The sequence below is a fragment of the Trachemys scripta genome, chromosome 6 (genome assembly GCF_013100865.1).
Source record: "Trachemys scripta elegans isolate TJP31775 chromosome 6, CAS_Tse_1.0, whole genome shotgun sequence".
NCBI lineage: Eukaryota > Metazoa > Chordata > Testudines > Emydidae > Trachemys > Trachemys scripta.
Genome location: NC_048303.1, coordinates 127,273,275 through 127,289,842, shown reverse-complemented (window position 1 = coordinate 127,289,842; position 16,568 = coordinate 127,273,275). Strand labels below are relative to the sequence as shown.

The window sequence follows — 16,568 nt, the reverse complement described above, 5'->3', positions numbered from 1 at the left end:
ACTCAGGGCGGTCCATCTGGCATGCATGGCCTTCTGCTCACACCAGGAGGGCAGAGTTCTCATGGACAACACGGCTTCAATGTTTTATATCAACAGGCAAGGTGGGGCCCGCTCCTCTGCCTGGAAGCCCTCAGGCTGTGGGACTTCTGTATAGCCCACAACATTTGCCTACAAGCCTACCACCTACCGGGCACCCAGAGGTGGTGAACAGACTTTTCCAAGAGTCAGAAACTCCCCAGGTGAACCTGTTCACGACTCGGCAGAACCGCCGGTGTCCCCGGTTCTGCTCCGGGCTGGGGATGGGCGCTATCTCCGATGCCTTCCTCCTATCCTGGTCAGGTCAGGTTCTCTATACCTTCCCCCCAATCCCGCTGATTGGCAAGGTCCTGGAAAAGATAAAGACGGATAGGGCCCGGATCCTCCTGATTGCCCCATTGTGGCCTAGACAACATTAGTACGGAACTCTCACGAGCCTGGCCGTTGTCCCGCCATGGCCGTTGCTGTCCTGCCGGGACCTGCTCTCCCAGGACCAGGGCCAGGGCCACGTCCTCCACCCTGACCTAGTGGCGCTCCACCTCACGACCAGGGCCGGCTCCAGGCACCAGGCAACCAAGCACATGCTTGGGGTGGCCAATCTTGGGGTGGCGGAGGGCAGCGCGGCGCGACATTCCACGGTGGGGGGAGGGCGCTCTGGCAGCACGGCGCTCGGTGGGGGGGGGGGGGTGCGGGGCGGGGCGCCCGGTGGGGGGGTTCGGGCGGCGGGGGGCTGGGCGGGGGGGGTGAAGGGGGACTTGGCGGGGCGGCGCTGTTTTTTGCTGCTTGGGGCAGCAAAGAAGTTAGAGCCGGCCCTTGACGTGGCTGCTCAATGGTTAGGCTGGGAGGAAAGGACGTGCTCAGAAGGGGTTCAGCGCGGTGTCCTAGAAAGCAGGCAGCCCTCCACACACCGAGCCTACTTGGCAAAGTGATCTTGGTTTTCCCGATGAGCGGATGAGCGGGCGTTTCCTCTGTGGCTGCCCCGATCCAGCTCATTTTAAACTATCTCCTTCACCTTACAGCCCAGGGCCTGGCACCCTTGTCTGTCAAGGTGCACTTGGTGGCCATATTGGCCTTCCACTCGCCGGTGCAGGGGCACACGGTTTTCTCCCATGCTCTGACTGGCCGATTCCTTAAAGGATTGGATCACCTCTTCCCATATGTTAGGCCCCCAGTCCCACAGTGGGACCTGAACTTGGTGTTGGCCTGGTTGATGGGTCCCCCCTTTGAGCCGTTAGCTACATGCTCCTGGTCACACCTCTCGTGGAAGGTAGTCTTCCTAGTGGCGATTATGTCAGCTAAGCAGGTCTCGGAACTCAGGGCCCTGACCTCCGAGCCCCCATACACAGTATTCCATAAGGATAAGGTCCAGTTCTGCCCACATCCTTCGTTCCTCCCAAAGGTGGTCTCTAGCTACTACATGGGTCAGGACATTTTCCTGCCGGTCCTCTGACCCAAGCCCCATGCGTCCAGTGAGGAGAGCCGTCTCCACACGCTGGATGTGAGACAGGCTCTGGGTTTTTACCTGGAGCCGACTAAGCCGTTCTGGAAGTCTTCGCAGCTGTTCATCGCCTTGGCCGAATACATGAGGGGTCGGCCAATCTCCACTCAGTGGCTCTCCAAATGGATCACCTCATGTATCCGTACCTGTTACGACCTGGCAGGAATCCCTCCACCATCAATTGTGAAGGCATACTCAACTAGGGTGCAGGCCTTGTTGGCTGCCTTTTTATCCCATGTCCCCATTCAGGACATTTGCAGGGCTGCCACATGGTCTTCAGTTCACACATTCACCTCGCACTATGCAATCGTCTCCCAGACCAGGGAAGATGCTGGGTTTGGCAGGGCTGTGCTCCCTCCCAACAGTTTGTGAACTCCTACCCACCTCCAACAGATACAGCTTGGAATCACCTACTGTGGAATACACATGAGCAATCACTCGAAGAAGAAAAGACAGTTACCTTTTCCATAACTGGTGTTCTTCGAGATGTGTTGCTCATGTCTATGCCACATCCCGCCCTCCTTCCCCTCTGTCGGAGTTGTCTGACAAGAAAGATCTGAGGGTGGAGGAAGCGTGCACCCTTATACCGCGCCATGGAGGCGCCACTCCAGGGGTACTCCCCTACGGGTACTACTAGGGGAAAAACTTCCGGCACCGGTGCACATGGCGAGCACACACACCTACTGTAGAATAGACAGGAGGCACACCTCTCGAAGAACACCAGTTATGGAAAAGGTGACTGTCTTTTCTGAGCAGGAGACTAGGGATGGAGAATGGATTGTTTTTAAGTAGCCATTGAGGACACAGTCTGATCTAGTGAAGGCGGCACTGGACTGAACTGGGAATCAAGAGACCTGTGTTCTACCACTGATCCTCAGGGCCTTGGGCAAGTCAACCACCTCATGCCTCATTTTTCCCATCTGAAAAAGGCACGCAACAATACTTACCTCGCTTTGTAAAGTGGTTTGATATCAGCAGATTAAAAGCATTTTATCAGAGCTAAGAATCACTATTATTTATAGGAAACCTCAGTGACCTACAATAATGTTTAAAAAATGAATGTGGGCCCTGACCCAGTGTGTTTGGTTATTTCCTAAGGCTAGCACTAAGAAAAGAAAACACTCCCACAAATGTATGTTCAATAGCAATGACCTCAGACATCTGGAAAATGTAAACAGCCTGGCTGGATCCCAATACATTAGTTATCATGCTAACAAGACAAACCACCTGCATATGCACAAGCCCGTACCATGAAATGCATTTCCTTGTTATTTGCAGAGAGCACAGCAAATTCAGTCCGTAAACTCAAGCAAAGTGAGAAATCACCTGGATGCTGACTCACTGGTATGGCATCCCTACTATTTCACTTACCATCTTGCTAATATCCTGAATGGAACTGAACTCTTAAATATTTAATATGATCATTCGAATTGGAGAAACTTTGAGGCTCATTTTGCCGGGCACCCTTTGCATGAGAATCAAAATCACCATCTCTTTTCCAGGGCAAATTAACTGCCCGGTCACAGAGCGTTTGCCATTGCTGATTGATGCCCGACATAAGCCTGTGTTACACCTCCAATTCTATGTACGTCTTAGCAGCGTTTGCCTCCCAGGCACCACACAGATGAGTGAGTAATTTTCTTACCCTGAGGGACACGTTCAAGCACCAAACTGAGGATTCTGGCTGAGCACCAATGATCTCCATGGCAGGAAGCAGCTGGATTCCTGCTCTCTGGGCTGCGAGACAGGGCTGGAGTCACTGTGTGGAATTACTCTGACCTGTCTGGAAGCAAGAGGAAGATCTGGAAGATTCTATGGCTCCAGCCAGGCTGCTAAGCACTGACTTAACTCTGTGCCCCCAAATAGTCCCATTGATTTCAGTAAATTGGCATGTGTTTCTTGCACTACTCCTCTCTTCTTGTGAGGACAACGGTGATTTTCCAGCCCTCACTATATATGCCAGCCCATACTTACCCTGGCCCCAAACAACCACTACTTCCTTATGAGCATCCATAGTTATTTTGTACTGCAACGGATGCAGGACCTGAGCATGAGCACAGAGTAACAATCCAAAGCTCCAAGCAGGCAAAGGGTGGAAGAAGGAAAGTGATGCTCATTTCAGATATGGGGACCTGAGGTACAGAGGCCTAGATCCTCAAAGATATTTCAGCACCTAACCCCCATTCATTTTGATTAAGTGACTAAATACCTTTGAGGTTCTGGGCCACAGAGACTAAGGGCCAGATTTTTAAAGGTATTTAGCCACGTAGGGATGCAGATAGGCACCTATTAGGATTATCAAAAGCATCTTGGTGCCTAAATCCCATTGAAATCAGTCAGACGCAGGCGTCCAGGCACTTTGGAAAAATCCTGGTAAGTGCCAATCTACACTTTAGGTGCCTAAATCCCTTTGAAAATCTGGCCCTAAGCAACTGTCCAAAGTCACACACAGTGCCTTGCAGAGCCAGAATTGAACCCCCTCTCCTGAGTCTCCAGGCAATGGATTGACGCTGAGCCCATCCTTCCTTTTCAGACGAATGGGCTTTGCAGGTTGTAATGGGTGAGCCCCCTATGCAAAGTCCCCCCCACACGCAGAACCACACCGGGCTGTGCATCCAGCCGCAACCCCCCCCACCCAGCGCAATAGCTGCTGAGTAAGTGGTAGGATTTAACTTCTATCAAGTTGGGGTTTCGTTTTTTTTTTTTAAATGACAAACCTGACATTTTTACCCTCCTGTCAGTGCCATTGATGTGACAGGCTTTTGCAGAATCTGACTTGCAAATGGAAAGGATAATCTCAAAATTATCATCTGCACCTATAAATGGGCACACTTAATTTTGCAATTGTGAATTTGTGAAGTGTAGTAGTGTAAAGCAGTTATTCTGTATTTCCCCTTTCCGTGAGTCCTCTAGTATTTGCTCTCCTGCAGAATGTCTCTCTGCACAGCCCCAGGGATGACATCAACGTGGTATAAATTAGGTGGGAGCGCAGTGTTTTCCTGTCAGTTTTCCAGTTCAGTGACACAGAAATAAATCTGAGTTACAGCACAGATTTCTCCAGAAAGAAGTCCTAATTGCTAAGCACATATGTTAAACGGCTTAAGAAACAATGGAAATGTAATCCATTGATAAGAATGTAATTATATTTTTGCTGATATCGGGAAATTAATTGAATAGTCTCTGATATGCACATCTGAGCATCTCTTTACCTCTGGCTTCTGGGTGTCGGAGTAGACATCTGTTGATTCATAACTATGGGAGCAGGCTCACAGGAAGACAAATTTTAATCTCATTCACCTGAAATTTTCCTTGGCTGTGACTGGGTCAAAGCAGCACAGACCCTGGTTTATCCCGGCTCCCTGGAGCAGAGAGGCAGGACCAGTGACCAGAGTGAAGGCACCTCCAGGAAATCTTTTTCACTTGCCAGGTTGATCTGCTCTGCTCTGTAATAAATCCAATTACTCTATCTTCCTGCCTTGGTGGAAAACGCATCTTCCCCTATCCAGCCAAGAATCAAATTCCTCTTAGGTCAGTGTCTGCGCAATCTTGACTCAGTCGCAGAAAACAAAATGTGTAGGTAAATGGGCCTGGCCCCACTGGCAAAACTCCCATTGACTTCAGTGGGCCGGGATTTTATCACAGGTTAACAGCAGTAAGACAAGAAGATACCTAAGGAGGGACACAAAGATGTGGCCTACTGGAAAGGCCACAGGGTATGGGTGAGAGAAACAGTAAAGGGGGACTTTTTCCTCCAGCTCCTGAGAGAAACTTCCTCACAGAAGGGGTTACAACAACCGACAGCTGCACATTTAGGCCTACACTTTCCGAAATGACTAGTGCTTTTGGCTGCTCAATTTGGCTGGACACTTTCAGGAGGCTGATTTCCAAGGGCTGGTACTCGGCCCTTTCTGCTCAAAACTCACCATGGACATTTTAGAAAATGGCGTGCCCAGGGTGCCCGATGATCACTGCCATCCACGGCTTGGCCAGCCAAGTGGTCTCAGCGCTGGGGAGTGCCAGAATCTTTTCCTCAGCAGGGCAGGTGATCCTGCCTGTCCGTTCCAGAGCACTATGGCAGGCCCCTCTCACATTCGCTTTTGAGGTATTCTCAACATTTCCACTAACTGCTTTTTGTGATGCAATCATTTCTTTGGGAAGAGATGTGAAGTGCCAGCAGCAGGAAGACACCCCTTGAAGTAGTAGCAGGGTGTATCTCCAAAGGGCTCAGAAATAGCCCCTCTTTGCACATGTAGTGGCCTTTTCAAACTGAATCCCTCATAATTTTGCATGAGACTTAAAAATAACAGGTACCTGGTTTCTAACATCTCATAACTGAGATTCTAGAGAGCATTCAAGCAGAAGGAAAAACTCTCCAAGGTAATATACCAAGGACCCAAGTATTTTATGGTTCTTTTCTTCTAGTGATTTACAGTCCTCAGCTAGAAACAATGAGCCAACTTGCCATCAGTGCAAGTCTGCAGTGCTATTCAGTGGGTTTGTTCTGGAATGACTCCAGTGTAACTGAGAGCACAGTTTGGCCCAGTAACTCAACGTGGTTTTTTCCAGCTGCAGAGAAAAGTGAAAATTTCAATCTACCATTTTCACTCCAGCAACATTGATTTCTGAGACATGCCTGGTAAATAAGGTTCTTGGTTAGACAGCAGTGAGAGGGCAATCAAGGGGAGGCATACTGGCTTTTATACCAACTATTCAAAGAGCCAAATAACTGGAGAAGCAGAGGTGATAAAGTGTCTCCCTTCTCATTCCAACAGCTGACTTTATTTTCTTCTGAGCACCCCAACTGAAAAGAAATCACTCTGAGTTCTCCATGGACTGTTATGTACATACATATTATCCCCCGACCTAATATATGGACAGTTGTGATGGGGTGTCCACCCCCACAAGGCCTAAATGGGTAAATTAGGCCAGTTAACCTTGGGCTGCACCTGGAAGGAACCCAGGGAATGCCAGGGCCTAATTGCTGCTATGGTCCAGGTTGGGGAGGAGCTGGGTGGGATCTATGAAGAAAGGAAGTTGATAGGCTGCAGGGAGGAAACCTGCAGTCATACCTCCTGTGATCAGAGTCCCAGGGAAGCTAACCGAGATCACTCAATTAGGGTGAACTGCAAAGAATGTGGCAGACAATCCCCAAAGCTTAGATTTACCAAGCCAGCACAAAACAGCTTCTATAGTAACCCAGGCTCAGGCCTCCACCCAGACACCCACATCAAATAGGATGAGGATTACTGAAAATCTTATTCATCATATAAAAAAGTTATGCCAATCCCAAAGGATCCGACACATTACCTCCCAGGTGAATGAATTTTTCAGATCTTACCCAAATACATACATACAGCAATTCTTATTAACTAAACTAAAATTTATTAAAAAAGAAAAGAGAGTATTGGCTAAAAGATCACTATACATACAGACATGAGTACAGTATCAGAGGGGTAGCCGTGTTAGTCTGAATCTGTAAAAAGCAACAGAGGGTCCTGTGGCACCTTAGAGACTAACAGAAGTATTGGGAGCATAAGCTTTCGGGGGTAAGAACTTGCATCTGAAGAAGTGAGGTTCTTACCCACGAAAGCTTATGCTCCCAATACTTCTGTTAGTCTCTAAGGTGCCACAGGACCCTCTGTTGCTTTTTACAGATGTGAGTACAGTTCTTGAGATTAAATTCATAGTAGAGATGGTGAGCTTTGTAGTTGCAAAGAGTTCTTTTAGAATTGGTTCATAGGTTATAGTCCAATGTTCATATTCATGGTAATTCCAGATTAGGACTGGAGATCTCAATCTTGGGTTTAAGCTTTCCCTACATGAAGCATCAAGCAGATCTGAGATAAAAAGGATTGGGACCCAAGGCATCTTTATACAGTTCGGAGTCCTTAGGTGAACATTCGGCAATCACGGATACTTTGAAGTAGACCTATTTCCTAAGCATCACCGGTAATTAGCTACATGGATTTACATAAGGCAATTTATCCATTAAGCAGTTTATCACAAACTTTAAAGAGACATATAGACAATGACATTATTGCACCCAAGATTCATCTAAATGTTAATACTCCCTTTTGATCTCTGAATCAATGGCTATAGTGACAGACAGGAACTGTCTGTTTACATGGCTAACATTTAACAAGATATAAGTACACACATACAATTAGTATCACCTCTAATTTCTAACAGTATAGGTTTGCATTTCAAAGTTCTAGCCGATCCACCATAGAATGGCCCTAATGACCATTCACATACTTTTCTACCATATCTCTAAAGGTTGGGTTATTTAGCCTGCAAGCTGCTTAACCCTTTCTAGCTATGTGTCACACTTTGTATAAGATTCATTGCAATTATATAACAGTGGCAGCAACCATGATTTGCATGGTCATACTCTAATCAGATAACGTCACACCCCCGTATAGAAGAGCAGGAAGCTGTAAGGACAGGATAGGAAGCAGTCCAGGGAAGGAGCAGTGAGGGCTGGGAGAGTAAAAGCCCAGAGCTGTTGGGTTGAGGATCCTTGGATTGGAACCCAGTGTGGAGGATGGGCCCAGGTTCCCTGCTGGAGTGACACACTCAGGAGAGCCCATTTGGGGACAGCTGGAAGCAGACTTCTCCCTTCTGAGGTATCATCAAACTTTAATGTGACTTAGTCGGAGGGCTGAGCCATAAAGAGGAAAGCACTGCAGCTCCAGGCACATGAGAGGCCACGGAGTGAATGGAATGATAGACTAAGTAACCACAGGGAGGGGCCTCAGAGATAATTCCCCAGATGGGCCACAAGAAGGTGCTGCGCAAAGCAGTGAGCGGAGCAGATCTCTGTCACAGCACTTATTTTATGAACACTATGAGAAAGACACAATGCAATGAAGTTATAGGAGGATTTTTCCTTTTAGGGGAACAAAATAACAAAATATTTCTAAAAGGCAAAAAAGATGAGAATGATTTTTTTTGGTCAAGTTTTATCATTGAGGCCAAGAATTTAGGGAGATTTGAATTGGCAAGAATATTCTGAATAATTAATGGTAAGAAAAGACATACATATTGGAAGGAATCTGAAACCTCATGCTCCAGGGCTTCAGTCAAACTAACTATTCTGGAGTAGGATGATACTTTCCTGCGGACAGGTTATCCCACATGTGCCCACTGCAGGGTTTCTTGCATCTTGCAACTGGTGCTTGCCTCTCTTGGGAGAAAATGATACTTGGGCTAGATGGACGATGAGTCTGATCCAGCTGGCAATCCCCATGTACTTCAGGAGCAAAATAGTTCTAAAATGAAAAATAAATGTCATAATCAACGACGCTAGGAAAAACTCACCTGCATCCTGTTCTTTTTTTATCCAAATTTTACATAACTTGGGCCTGCATTCCTCCATCTATAACAAGTGTGAACACCAGCTAAGCAAAAACAAACAACGTTGACAAAACTTTGAATTTCAATTGATTTGAGGCAAGTCGTTGAAACAGATATGGAGTGGGGGAGGGGAGGGAATATCATGTGCGTGTGGTTCATGACAAATCTAATCAAGAGGTTTTTGTCCAAGATGAAATCAAGTGATTCAGTTCACTATCCTCTCCTGTACAATCCTATCACAACAAATCCATTCCCATTGAAGCCAATTTGCAGATTTTAAAATATTCAACGTTACTCATCCGCTAATGAAGCAAATAAACCTGCAGAGAAAATGTTCATGTTTAAAATTTGTTCAGAGATTATACGAAGAGAACGCCATCAGGTTTGATGTGCATTGTGTGTTGGCAAGAATACATCTGAATGGAGGAATGCTTCAAAGACATCAGGCTTAATGCAGAGGTAACTGGGTGATACTCTGTTATATACAGGATGTCAGGCTAGATGATCTAATGGTCCCTTATAAATCTATGAATTAGCTGGCATGGCCTCACAGTAATTCACACTCTGCTCGAGCTGTTCCAGATTCTGATTTTTGTATTTCAGTCTCTTATGCTTAGTTTCCACAAGGAAAGTAACAGTCCCATATCTCCGTCTCAGAAGCGCAAACTAATCAAGAGTGAGATGTGCCCTGAACCACCACCTAAATCCAAAACCCAGGTTGATTCAAAGAAGTGTACTTCGTTCCTTTCCTCCATGGACAGCTACCTTGGATTATTCTGCTAAATCCATTTCCACTTTTCAGAAGATCCGCCTGCTTGAGTGAGTGAAGTTTGGGAAGAGAAAAGTGAAAAGGCATCAAAAGATCAAGCTTAAGAGCAGTGATACTCATACCTCCGTTCAGGAGCCAAATTAGCGATCAACATTCCCCAAAGGAGCCAGTCAGGTGAATTCATTGTTTCATTTACTACAGTACTCTATATTCACATTTAAACAATATGACGGGGAAATAAAATTTTCACAGCAAAATGACTGACCAAGTATTATTACTTTATCAATTACAATTGGTTAATAACAAAGTAAAAGCATCCTGATGATTAATAGCTTAGATTGGTTAATAATTAAATCACTCGGTGTTTTAATATCATGTGCTGCGAAGAGCCGCAGGAGACACATTAAAGAGCCACTTGCAACTCACGAGCATAGGCCTGAGTATCTGCCCTAGAGCATTGTAGCCTGTTGTCCCGAGCACCATGCAAGCTAACAAACACCCAACTTGTAATGATGCTTGTTACAATGGGCATGGCCAGCGATAACGTGACACAAAAACTAATGAGTTTGCAGAGAACCAGGATTTTATTAATGCTTTGTCTCTCGTTAGGCCAGGGACTTTCCCTTGACACAACAGGCCTTAGCTGAACCTCTTGAAGTTCATTATTCTGACACGCCCTCCCTCAGCCACTTTCCGTTAGCCTGATGCACACAACTGGCAGAGAGAATAGCTCTTCCTCTTTCTCACCAGAAAGTGAAATGGCACCAGCCCACAAGTGTTCAGTAAAAGTATTTCTGTGGCTGGGCCAACAGAGTTCAGTTTGTATTTAAATTTCCCCAAATGACCATGTAGTATTCCTACCAGTTGTGGGATCCAGACGTTCAATTTTCCAGGCCCAGGCTGAATGACGTGCTCCTGCAGCTCTGGCTTTCCTCAGATAAGGTTGCATGAAGAGAGACAGTGAGTGAGGGAGCTTAAATGTATTGGGCCAGATGACCATCTCCCTTCACACTGGTGTACATGTAACTCACTAGGATTTACAATGGTGCAAGACCAGTGAGAGCAGCACATGGAGGGGATGCAGATTGTAACTGTAAGCACAAAAAGAACAAAATCAAAATCAAAGAACAAGTCAATTGGCAATAAGTTGACATAAAGGCACAAATGCTTACATTTATCTCCTAAGAAGGCAGAGAGGGAACCAGTCCTGGAGAACACAGCATAAGTGAACAGAAGACCAGCACAAAACATATGAGTTCTCAGAGGTCTAACTACTCTCCAGAAAACCAGTGAATTTCCCCCAAGTGAAGAAAGATGGACTTTGAATGTTCTGTCTGTACTTACAGTTTCCTAAACTGCGCTTTAATTCAATGCAGGCACTTGAACCAGTTAAACTTGGAGACACACTCTGCTCCCCAGTGCAAATACGGAACTCAGAGCAGAAGCTCAAGGGGTCAGACTTTTCTCTCATTTCCAGCAGTATGAATCGGGGGTCATGCCACTGAAGTCAATGGAGTTCACTATTGTAACTTACTAGGAGCTTTATACCAGTGTAATAGAGACGGTGGGACAAATTCTAGTCTTGTTACTACATTAGCAATGTAACTGCTGTTAGTATTAAACAATTACTTTTACAAATTCAGGTTAGCTCTGGGATGGAATAGGTAAGAGTTTACAGAATGTTAAATCAATAAAATATATAAATAAAATGATGAGAGGTTTCCAAAAAGCATCTAGAAAGACAGTGACCGAAACTTTTAGACATATTGTTTTGTTTTCTGTAGTTCAAGGGAATATGTATTTCAGCCCCCAAATTATTTTGATCTTGGTGGTATAACTGCCTAAAGAGAAGGGTACATATAATGTGATTTGATTATCGGAGTTTTGGTGCTATTTAGCACCCAGGCGATCAGCCCAATTCTGCTCCCAATGAATCCAAGGAACTTCTGGCATTATAGGAGGAGCAGGATCAGCCTGACACACCGACGCCCCAAAAATGAACGCTTGCCACGTATTTCCAATGCATTGAAATATCTGTGGTTGCCGAGGAAAAGATTCCAGATCGATCGTCAGTCACGAACACAAAGTCCTTTCTAGATTCTCAGAAGCAAGACAAGAGTAAAAATGCCAGCCACAGTTGGCTGAAATCATCTTTGCCCAAGGTAAAGTGCAAAATCAATTAAGCATCAGAGAGATCCTCAGATCATAGAATATTCAGGGTTGGAAGGGATCTCAGAAGATCATCTAGTCCAACCCCCTGCTCAAAGCAGGACCAATCCCCAAACAGATTTTTGCCCCAGATTCTAAATGGCACCCTCAAGGATTGAACTCACAATGCCGGGTTTAGCAGGCCAATGCCAAACCACTGAGCTATCCCTCCCCCCCAGAATGTTGAAAGGGACAAAAACTACAGTAATGGGGGCCATTAAAAGTACTTATGATAGAACTATACACACACACACACACATTTTTAAAAAGTCTTTATTCATTTTCATTGCCTTTAAAAAAAAAAAAAAAAAAACCACCCAAACCCATCAGTGCAACAATCCTCCGCCTCCCCTATCAGTAAGCGGTAATTTAAAATCAGGAAATACTGAGTGCTGGAGGCAATGGGTTAGCATTTTGCTATTTATTTCCTTCTGTCAAACTTTGAAAAAGTCCTCTGTATAAATTAAACAATGAAAAAAAATGTTATTTTCAATTCTATGTCATCATTACAGTTAACAGAATTCATAATAATGCATCTAAAATGTGGTGTCCACAATATATCAGGTATACATTGGGGGGAGGAGGGGGAGGAGAGAAAAAAGAAATATATGACATTCTAGGCTTGTTAAAAGGATAATGGTCCCATATTTTTATTAACAGGTTAGCAAAACAAAATCCAATGGATTACAATATTTACATGTTATTTGAAAAATAAAGTAGTGATAAAAGCATGTCACAATCATTTATTTCATTTTTTTTTTCTTTTTCGTTTTTGGTAACCATTACAAACACCCAATCCAGGTATGGAACTGTTTAAATACATTTGAAATGAGGCCAATTAAAAAAACAAATACAGACACAAAATGTGTATTTATACTTGTCCCTCTGCTGTGTTTTCCACACGATGCTCCCTCCCACCTCCAAAGAAACCCCCCAAAAGATGAATCCTTAAAAGCAAAAACACCATGCTTTTCAAGTAGCACTTATTCCACAAATGCAACATTTTTGCCATCAATTTTATGTGAAGCTCTGTGGGATGCCGTCTTCTAACCAGCTTCCTGTCTTTTTCCCTCCCTCCCAATACATCCCCCCAAAAACAAAAAAACAAACAAAGAGACACATGCATTTCTAAAACTAGGTTTCAGTCAAGTACTTTCTACTTTTTGGAAAGAAACTCTTTTTTTGTTCACGGTCAGAACATACCATGGGCCTGGATTCTGCACTCCTTACTCAGGCTAAACTTCCATAGACTTCAGTGGGTGTTTCACCAAAGGGGAAAAAAATAAAAAAAGAGTACAGGATCCTTCCCCATGGGTGTAGATTCCTATTTATTCTATGCTGCTCCCCTCATGCTAAGGAGGAGGGAAAAATAGCAACTCCCATCTTGACTCGAGTTAGATTCAAGCTCCATGTAGTATGTAACTATTTCACCTCCCCTTGCAAAAACCTGTGTTATCAGGAGACCCCCTCCCACCTCCCCACCGCACAAAAACAAAAAACCACACACCACATACAAAAAGGCAGCCAATCTTAACGAAAAGTTACTGGCGTGAGACTGATCAATGTTAATTTGACAAGCAACAGAATGGTTATGAGGACCTAAGTGGCTGGTCCGCAAGCTGCATAGCTGTGCCGTAAGTTTGGTTCTTTAGTTTAAATTTTTAAAAAAAGTTAAACTTCTTTGTTATTTCCATAGGTTTTAAAAAAAAATTTGTTCGCAAGAACAAGTCTCCTTCCCCCCCCCATTGAAAAAGAAATAATTTTACATGAGAAACTTAATTGTGCTGTATTTGTAACACCTCAGGCAGATAGAAAACAAACATGTGGCAAACAAAACCGCACAATCAGTCACATGAATCTATCAAACCCTAAAATTATAGTTGAATACTAACAAACAGCTTACCTGGAATAAAGGATGACAATTCACAAACAGTTATCTAGGAATTAAAGTCTCTCTCTCTTTTTTTTTTGTATTTTTTTTTTACTAAAATAATTAAAAAATCACAGTATTTTAAGAAATAAAACCCACACTGGGATTTTAAGCACAATTTGTTTTCCTTTCTTTAAAACTTCTTTTTTTTCTTCCTCCATTCACCATCTCAGCCAGCAGTCTCTACATTTAACCACAACGACAACAGGTAGTACTGACAAATGCAGAGATTTCCCTTGGTTAATTTTGAGGTACTAAGAAACAGGTGACTGTTTTATGCAAAGCAGTTTTTTTTTTAATCCTTTCTTTTTTTTTCTAAAGCAGTTGCATTCTGTCTGGAAAAGTGTAATGTATTAAAACTAGAAAAACGCACTGAAATTTGTGCGTCAAAAAGTTGTCCCCCCTTCTTCCACGCTCACGACGCTTCCGTTCTCAAACAATCCAAGTCTCCATTGCAAAGCACATTGTGTAATGTAGGAACCCGGGAAGTTGCTTCGTTAGTCCAAGATGAATGTAACTTCCCATTGTCAAAATCCAGAAGAAAAGATGCAGTGATGTAATGGAGCCACTTATTCCATCATTTAAATAACTTTAATATACACACACTCACACAGGTACCAGTGCTTTGAAAATAGATCATTCAGTCCTAAAAGCAGCTTTGTTTCTTCCTTCAGCCCACCCCCCACCCCTTTCATCACTGTTCAAGTAGGTTAATTAAAAATCACACCAAATGCTTATTCGTTTTTGGCCTCTGTGTTCTCTTGGAGAGATTTATCAGCAGCCACACCAAGGACTGCAGTTTCATTCTTGTGGGAAAAGTCCACCATTTCCTCACTGCTTTCCTTTTCTTCTGCTGAGGGTACCTTAACATCTTCCTCTGTGTTCTCCTTCGGCTGGTCATCCTCACTGATCCCTCGCTTACTTTCATTCAGGGCCCTGGAAATTCGAGCAACAGAAAGTGGAGAACTTTACAATGAGACCCACAAAGCCCTCCTTTACTTACTGCAGCAGGGAAAAACAACTCGCTTCTCCTCTAACGACATTCAGAGACAATACAACTAGTCAAACCTCCAACATCTAATATGATAAATATGCTTGCAACAGGACAAGTGACAGAATGAAACACTAATTTCTGTGTATTCACAGAGTTTGACATTTGGTACTTATTCATTATGGGCTGCTGAACATAAGGGCCAGGAACAATCCCAAATTTGATGTTTGACCTTTTCATTAGAAAGGTCATCCCCCTTCCCCTTTTCCCTTGTACTCATCATTTGTATTAGAATTGGTCCCAAAGTGTGCTAGGTCTGGGAGTGTGAAGACAGTCCTGCCCTGAAGAGTGAACAATCTAAAAAGGCTAATGGCTTTTCAACCACTGAGGTGCCTTATGAGCTGCAATCTTTAAACTCGGTACACTCATCATTACGATTATAAAGCCCCACTGCGATAGGTGCTGTCAAACACAGTGTAAGCACTTTAGGGCAGAGACTATCTAAATAGACATGATACAGGGTAAGAAAACGGAGGTGTCTGTTATCCCCAAAAGCAGGGTTATCATACGTCTAGGCAGAGTTTTCAAACAACAGACAACGTCCGGGATTTTTGCAAAGCAGTCATAGCAGCTCAGAAAGAGCCCCAATTGGTCCATTTCCCTGCAGTCACAGCTGCTGGATCCCATCCACCCCAGGCCCTCAGCCCTGCGGCAAGGGGTCCTACAAGGAGGTGCTGACTGATGGCTGTCACTGCATCCTGGGTTTGCACCAGCCACCCTGCCTCTCACCTCCTGTGAGTATCCCTGCAAACACCCCCAAATGCCCTACTAGTACACCCACCCTAGATATCCCTTCTAGCACCCCCTGGTACACACACACAGCCTCAGTACCCCCCAAATGCCCCCTCCAGCACTCCCAACTGTTCCCCCCTCTTCAGCTCCCTCCCTCCCCCCAGCAGCGACCTCTTTTGGGGACCCTAAAATATGGTAACCCTACCCAAAAGATTGTCAGTCTAGCGATATACAAAAACTACATTAACATGTCTTCCAAGTGACAGCAATGTTGCAAGAACCCTCCATTTCGGAGTACATGAGGAGCATTTAAGAGATTTCAGGCAAAAATATTCTCAAAGGCAAACGAGTGTACCAAACCCCACAGCTGACTGTACCATCCACATGCCACAGTGTGGACTGCTATCAATGAGTGCACAATTTAAAATCATTTGCTGTTAACCTCAGAGTAGGACTTTTAGAAAGATGTCCTCTGCCTGAAGATTTCAAAACTTTTGTGCACATAATTTACCGTACGTTTAATTAGGGTTACCATCCGTCCGGGTTTCCCCGGACATGTCCGGCTTTTTCAGAGTTAAATGGCCGTCCGGGGGGGGATTTCTAATCAAGTAGAAATGTCCGGGATTTCCCCTTTCCCCTCATGCAGAGTGCGGCTCCGCTGATTGGATGGCGGGGTCTGATGGAAAGCCGCTCGCAGCCACTGGGGCCTCTAGCAGCCAGAGTCCCTCCCCCTCCCCCGCAGAGCAGCACAGAACAGTGTTTGAGTCCACGTGGAGCCCGCAGCTCTCCCTCTGCCGGGTGAGTGGGGGAGCAGAGGCTGCAGGGCGAGGAGGAGCAGGGCAGGCAGGGGCATAGAGGCTGCAGGAGCAGGGCAGGCAGGGAGTGCAGGGGCTGCAGGGTGAGTGGGGAGCAGGGGCACAGAGGCTGCAGGGGTCGGGGGGTGCAGGGGCTGCAGGGTGAGTGGGGAGCAGGGGCACAGAGGCTGCAG

The 16,568-nt window shown here is 45.1% G+C and overlaps 1 protein-coding gene across 8 annotated transcripts in view; it reads right to left on the bottom strand.

Annotated features, from left to right (window-relative positions):
- Window positions 1-12,269: 12,269 nt before the first annotated feature.
- The window catches only part of ZNF462 (zinc finger protein 462), a 119,063-nt gene continuing 114,764 nt past the window's right edge, over window positions 12,270-16,568 (bottom strand). For all 8 annotated transcript variants that reach the window (XM_034774447.1, XM_034774443.1, XM_034774441.1 and 5 more), the window contains one exon: window positions 12,270-14,733. In XM_034774447.1, coding sequence (XP_034630338.1) covers window positions 14,532-14,733 — 202 coding nt within the window. In that variant the 3' untranslated portion in view covers window positions 12,270-14,531. The remainder of the gene's footprint in view (window positions 14,734-16,568) is intronic.